The following is a 7,084-nucleotide window of genomic DNA, read 5'->3' as shown; positions in this document are numbered from 1 at the left end:
ATAAACGTATTAAGGGATTCTTATAGCAAAGACCAAACCGAATCCGACCGGAAAAGCGGCTTCATTTGTATGGAATGCAGCGCGATAATGTTTTGTGCAAACATGTGGGACGCAATTTCTTGTTTTTTTTTTTTAAATGCAAGGAATGCTCACTCGAGAGGAATTGCACTATAAAAAGTTTTAGAACGCTGTTGCATTATGCTAGCGAGTGAGATAGAGAAAGCTGCGAATACAAAAGGGCGAAGAACGATTCTCGAAAAATACCTTTATATGGACCTTATGCTTTATGTGCGCGGCTTGCTCTTTCGAAAGAATTTAAAGTGTAAACACATGTGGCTATTACGTAACAGTTTTAATCGAAAGATTTTCGCTTTTAATATGTTCCTTCATTTTCCTGCGTACTTTAATCGTGCCAAATAATGTTACAATTATGTAAAGCCAATTCAAATATCTCTTGAAAAAAAATCGGTAATTACTTTAGAATCCCCACAATTTTGTCACATCTAGTGGCTTTACGTACTTACACAACGAAATCGTGGGAGAGAATTTCAGGCGCAGCAATTAATATAATACAAAAGAATTTAATTCGCACACGAGATTAATTCGTAATATCAATTTATGAGCCGAAAAGAAGCATTAGTGAAAATGCTGTTGATTGCCAAAGTAAGTTCCTTCGTGTCCTCTCCCCCTCCCGACACCGAGTTACTCTTGAAAGGAAGAGAAAAATGTTCGCGTAGGACGGCAAAATCACTTTTTACGGCTAACTTCTCCCGGGAAATCTGACAAAGTCATGATTATAATTTATCATTCCTTTTGTCCCTCATCCCGAACTATATTTCCTACGTACTGGGTATCCCAGTTTCACCGTACGCTTCTTTTCGTGTATCATATATACGAGAACAACTTGAAGCGAAATTTTTTCCGGCAAAAATTCAACTGGCACGACCAATTTTTTTTCATACCTCTAAATATGTATTGTACATAAATGGGACTTGTCCTAAGTTGAAATTCTAAAAGCGAGATTTATTCAGAAACTTTGGAAGTGAAGAATAATTTATTTACGGTTAAAGAAAGAGATTTAACATTTTCTCATCTATTCGCACATTTTTTAAATGTAATTCAAGAAGATTGTGAAACGTTTAACTCATTGTCAGCTGTCGCGTGGAATTTTTATTAAGGAATAGCGCCGAATAGTTGTGCGAAATTTCAGATACCGTGTATACCTCGCGGGTAAAAGTGTAATTTGGTTATCGAGGCCAAATTTCATTATCGTCGTAGTGGAATAAATCCCCAAAGAGACTAGCCGGAGACTAGCAACGAGACGGACGAGACGTGCTCGTAAATCAAACGAGGGTAGGACGCCGTGTCTTAAGCCAATCAGAGTTGCGTAAATAAGTTATAGCATTGTTGTTCGCACATCAGCCCCGCGCCTTTTCCTTCCATGAGCTGCTGATATCAAATCTCTTTCGGCGCCGTTTCCCGTTTCGCCTCCTCCGTTCGTCGTATCACGACTAAGGACAAATCTAATCGACGGTGAAAAGGATTTCGGCCTGTCGTCGCCCCCGCCTCCGGACGGGGTGTTTTCCGTCTAAATGATTAAAACTAAAAGTCGTCCGTTTCGCAAGCGAGTTAGAAGTTAGGGATCCGCGTGAGCTATACAGAGTACGATAAATAAGGTGCGACTGCGGCCGTCAAACGCGCAGCGCAAAGTTAGATCGGATAAAAATATAAAATGCGATAGAAAATACGCGAACGTATTTTTAAAATAATAATGAGAACGTGAAAAGAAATTGGGATGAAAATGCAACGTGATTAAAAGTATCGTGGCAGCAGAGGATTTAATGCAAAGTTATTGCGAATTACGAAATCTGATTAAAAAGTGCCGTCGTCTTACAAAACAGGTCTGTAGGCAGACGACGAAGATTATTACGGGTAAACTTTCAAACGAACTTAAAGGAATCCGATAAAGTAAGAGAACTTGGTACGGGTGCATCGGAGGGCCGAAAAATCATTCAGCCGGATCAAAGGCATGCAGATCATAGCGCCCGTCGATCGCTATGAGACAACGACTGCCAGAGATTGACTTTTATATGAGTTTACATCGTGCGGGGTGGACGGGAAAGAGGAGGGTGCAAAAACGGTACAAAGGGCAACACGTTAAATTAAATTCCGCAATATTCCGAGACACGAAAGACATGGAATTTGTAACGGATTTGATCGAATCATCAAAAAGGTCTGAGGAGTAATGTAAGTAATAGGTGCGATACTACTATTCAAAATTGCTTACATTTACAATAATTTCATATTTATATTGGCTACAAATTTTTATATTTTAGATGTGCTTTAACCACAAACTGTCGGGGGCAAAATGAAAAATGAAAATTTCTTTAGATATTGATTTAAATTTGAACCGCCACGTGTTACTAGGGTCGATTAAAATTAATGTATTAATTATATGATATTATTGTCGTCATATCTGAAAACGTTTTTATATACGTTTAAGAAAAATATAAACCTTACATAAACCACTGCGAGAGACACTTTTCACACTTTTCTTTCATTCAAAAAACGTAATTACGAGATAATGTCATAAAGTGAACAAACTTCAAGATATGAATCGGAGATAAAGAGGAACACTTTATCACATTAGCCTCAATTATCTAACACTTTTAATGAACCACTCACCACATCGTCGATACTTCACGATTTCACCTTCGACACCGCCGTGACGCCATCGGGATTTTGCCGAAATTCCGCCACGACGACCGGCACAACTCCGCCAAGTTATGCGCGTGTAACCTGTAAAGGCAACATTTCTCAAATATATGATAATGAATAAATTATAATCATCTAAGACTTCTAAATCACACCACTCACTGCATCGTCGAAACTGTACGATTCCACCTTCGGCGTGAGACTATGACGTCACTGGGATTTCGCCGAAATCTCGCCTCGACGAACGGCAGGATTCCGCCAGGTCGTACGCGTGTAACCTGTAAAAGCAACATTTCTCAAATATATACAACTATAATTATCCAATACTTTTAAATCGCATTACTTACCGCGTCGTCAAAAGCGTCGAACTTTACGATTTCATCTTCGGTACGAGAACGCCCTGACACCATCGGGATTTCGCCGAAGTCCCGCCACGACGAACAGCACAATTTCGCCAAGTTATGCGCGTGTAACCTGTGAAAGCAACATTTCTCAAATAAACTATAATTAACAACGTCAGTGTTTTCTCGATCATACACCTGGCATTTTTAATAATACAGAAAATTTACTGCGAAAAATATTACCTCAGCCAGGTTAAAAAAAGGTTCAAAAAGTCGAAATAGACGCGTAGACATCTTTATACTGTTATTATACGACAAATATTATCATATTCCTCGGTGGTCGAATTGTTGAGACGCCCGCCTAGAGTGTAGCGAGGTCCAGGTACACACCCTGGCTGAGGTAATATTTTTCGCAATAAATTTTCTGTATTATTAAAAATGCCGGGTATGGTCAAGAAAACGCTGACGTTGTTATTATCGCTGGCGACACTGAAGAATTCTTGTTAGTTAACTATAATTATCCAAGACTTTTAAATCGCACCACTCACCGCATCGTCGAAACTGTACGATTCCACCGTCGGCGCGAGACCGCCGTGACGCGAGCAGGATTTCGCCGAAATCCCGCCACGACGAACGGCAGGATTCCGCCAGGTCGTACGCGTGTAACCTGTAAAAGCAACATTTCTCAAATATATACAACAATAATTATCTAATGCTTCTAAATCGCATTACTTACCGTATCGTAAAAGGTGTAGAACTTTACGAGTTCACCTTCGGCGCGAGACCGCCTTGACGCCACCGGGATTTCGCCGAAATCCCACCGCAGCAAACGGCACAGTTCCGCCAAGTTATGCGCGTGTAATCTGTAAAAGCAACATTTGTCAAATAGACTATAACTATCTAAGACTTTGCAATCGCACCACTCACCGCATCGTCGAAACTGTACGATTCCACCTTCGGCGCGAGACCACCGTGACGTCACCGGGATTTCGCCGAAATCCCGCCGCGACGAAAGGCACAATTCCGCCAGGCCGTACGCGTGTAACCTATAAAAGCCACATTTCTCAAATATATACAGCTATGATAATCTAATACTTTTAAGTCGCATTACTTACCGCGTCGTCAAAAGCGTCGAGCTTTACGACTTCACCTTTGGCGCGAGAACGCCTCGACGCCATCGGGATTTCGCCGAAATCCCGCCACGACGAACGGCACAATTTCGCCAAGTTATGCGCGTGTAACCTGCGAAAGCAACATTTCCTCGAACATTTCTCAAATATATTACAATATATGTACAACTACAAGTATCCGATACTTTGAAGTCGCATCACTCACCATATCGTCGAAACTTTACGATTCCACCTTCGGCGCGAGGCCGCCATGACACCGTCGCGCTTTCGCCGAAATCCTACCGTGACGAACGGCACAAGTCCGCCAAGTTATGCGCGCGTAACCTGTGAAAGCGACATTTCCCAAATAATCTATGCGTATTCGTCTACGCTGACGTCGCGCGCCTTTCTTGCAAGGTAGAGTGAAAAAGGTTTCTGTCGAGAGTGACGATCGAATAGCCGAGATCGAGCGGACTCGGAGAAACTGGCTTTGCCGAAGGTGCCGGGTTTCGTAGAGGGAAGCTCGCGATTTATCTGCGCGCGAGGAGGAAATCCCCGTATCCCCCCAGGGAATAGCGTACCTCGTTCCAATCCGGATACAAATCCACGGTGAATAGACGAGGCGGCGGGTCGACTACGCGTAAATCCGGAAATTTATCGCGACGGCTTCGCGCGTACGTAACTACATACGTCGTTAGATCCGCCGAATGGCGCGAAACCGTTCTTGGTCCAGGCGGTTTCGAGTCTCCTCGCGAGGGGCGCCACGAACAACAGCGAGCGCGGTAAACCGCGGTCGGTAAGAAAATACGCGGCGGGGTTTCCCGCTTTATCGACTGTCGCGTGGACAAAAATTCCAGCGCGACGTCTTCGGCAGATATGTTCCCTCAGAATCGATGAATTAAATATTGCGAGACGAAGAGATAACTGAAACCAACCGCACACGTTACTACTTTTCCTACTGGACTTGTTGTAAGCCAATACTCGGTAAACACCGAGTATCAATACATTGCATTTATGTTACAATTTCTCGCTCAACAATGTATTGTAAATATGTATAATACAACACATCTGTTATATTGTGTTTATATCGTTGAGTGAGAAATTGCAACGCAAGTGCAATGTAACTGATGCTCGGTGTTCACTAAGGATGCAATGTTTAGCCAACGTTTAGCCAATGCATTGTGCTACTAGAGACAGGTGACTCAAGGCTAAATCCTAATCGGCTCTTGCAAGCTATCCAGTAGGAAAAATAGTGCCGTCGGCTTAACAGACCTATGTTTCCGAACGCGTTTAAATATAAAATATGTATTTTCAATGAAAATTACTTCGCGCTTCGTCGAAAAACTTACTCTTCCGTTCGCACGCACGTCGTGCGTTTGTACGCGACGGAGCGAACGCGTTTTATAATTGAAACAAACACATAATTGTTTCGGTTTGAAACGTGGCGAAATGAATATTATCAACAATGAGAACAATGTAGTTAAAAGTATAAGTGAGCGTATTATCGCGAATGACGATCGGACGGGCGTAATCGCACGGAGTGAAACCAATAAGCTGAAAATGTTTGTCATATAGTTCGTGCCTCGCTATCTACACGTACACGGCAAACGGAATGTAAATACGTACTCAAGGAAGTATATCGCGCTCGAAGGAAGACGTCTAAGAAAAGGACAACACGTGCCGTGTTATTCATAGAGGAAAGGCCTCTATCTCATGAGATAGGTTCCTAGTACGAAATATCAGTAGGGTTGGGCAGTAAAGCCAACGGCACACACGATACTATTTTTCCCACTGGATTACTTACGAGAGCCAATCAGGATACAGCTTTGAGACACCTGATCGAAAACTCTGCATTTTGGCTTAAAGCCAACGGTATACACGATACTGTTTTTCCTACTGGATTACTTACGAGAGCCAATCAGGATTTAAAGCCAACGGCAGACGATACTATTCTTTCTACTGAATTGCTTACAAGAGCCTTTCAGGATTCAACCTGATTCAACCTTAAAGCCAACGGTACACGATGCTATTTTTCTTCCTGGATTGCTTACGAGAGCCAATCAGGATGCAGAGTTCTCGATCAGGTACGTGACTCAAAGCTGAATCCTGATTGGCTCTCGTAAGGAATCCATTAGGAAAAATAGTATCGTGTGCCGTTGGCTTTACTTGTTTTTGGTAACTCTAACCTAACCTCATTACTTTATCTCCAATCTGTAGCAGTAACTTAACCCCTGGTCCACAATCTTGCTTTAAATAAGCTGTAAGCCTCAAGCCGTAAGAAATTAACCAATCACAGGCATTTATTCCCCTCACTCGCACCTGTGATTGGTTAATTTCTTTGATCCAATCACAGTCGGAAGTGAGGGGAATAATCGCTTGTGATTGATCAATTTTTTGCAGCTTAAGGCTTACTACACCTATTGTAGACCCGGCCTAAGCCCGCAAAAATTGATCAATCTAAGCCGTAAGAAATTGATCAATCACAAGCGATTATTCTCCTCACTTCAGACTGTGATTGGTCAATTTCTTACGGCTTAAGGTTTACTACACCTATTGTAGACTCGGCCTAATATCTTTTAAACCTCCACAGATCGCACTACCCAGTGAGAAATGATTCGTCGATCGACGTCGAAATGATGTCGAATCGACGTCAATTCGACGGTGTCGATGTCGATTCGACGTCGTTTCGACATCGATCGACGAATCATTTCTCACTGGGTAGGGCCCGGTTTCACCAACGCGAGTTAATCTAATCGGTCGGTTAACTTTCAGGGTGCCAACAGCCGAACATAAAACTGATACCAAGAAATTAGGTTACCCAGCAAACACAGTAATGTAACATATATGTATAAAATACATAATAGCAAGTATCACGAGGTAACGAGTTATGTAACAAGTAACATACATGTATGTTACCTG

The 7,084-nt window shown here is 42.4% G+C and overlaps 1 protein-coding gene across 3 annotated transcripts; it reads right to left on the bottom strand.

The window, feature by feature from the left end:
* Positions 1 to 733: 733 nt before the first annotated feature.
* LOC105562346 lies at positions 734 to 6,211 on the bottom strand. 3 transcript variants are annotated; one of them, XM_012013113.1, is made up of 9 exons: positions 4,747 to 6,211; positions 4,392 to 4,510; positions 4,172 to 4,298; positions 3,984 to 4,102; positions 3,793 to 3,919; positions 3,605 to 3,723; positions 3,063 to 3,189; positions 2,878 to 2,993; positions 734 to 2,799 (listed from the first exon to the last, which is right to left on the bottom strand). In XM_012013113.1, the coding sequence occupies exons 2-9, from the start codon at positions 4,436 to 4,438 to the stop codon at positions 2,709 to 2,711; spliced, it is 873 nt and encodes a 290-aa protein (XP_011868503.1). In that variant the 5' UTR covers positions 4,439 to 4,510; positions 4,747 to 6,211; the 3' UTR covers positions 734 to 2,708. The 3 variants fall into 3 exon arrangements, with proteins under 3 accessions (XP_011868503.1, XP_011868504.1, XP_011868502.1); XM_012013114.1 differs by having other exon boundaries at positions 5,792 to 6,211; XM_012013112.1 differs by having other exon boundaries at positions 4,392 to 6,211.
* Between the last annotated feature and the right edge of the window lie 873 nt (positions 6,212 to 7,084).

Source organism: Vollenhovia emeryi, unplaced genomic scaffold, assembly GCF_000949405.1.
Source record: "Vollenhovia emeryi isolate VEMERY1.0 unplaced genomic scaffold, V.emery_V1.0 DF939190.1, whole genome shotgun sequence".
NCBI lineage: Eukaryota > Metazoa > Arthropoda > Insecta > Hymenoptera > Formicidae > Vollenhovia > Vollenhovia emeryi.
Note: the sequence above shows the minus strand (reverse complement) of the source record. Positions and strands in the feature narration are given on the sequence as shown.

Coding starts and splice junctions, on each gene's coding strand:
- LOC105562346 (XM_012013112.1), bottom strand. CDS start 4,438: ATGGCGGCCTCGCGCCGAAGGTGGAATCGTAAAGTTTCGACGATATG. Junction 4,299..4,391: donor CGTAAAGTTTCGACGATATG/GTGAGTGATGCG, acceptor TTGCTTTCGCAG/GTTACACGCGCATAACTTGG. Junction 4,103..4,171: donor TCGACGCTTTTGACGACGCG/GTAAGTAATGCG, acceptor TGGCTTTTATAG/GTTACACGCGTACGGCCTGG.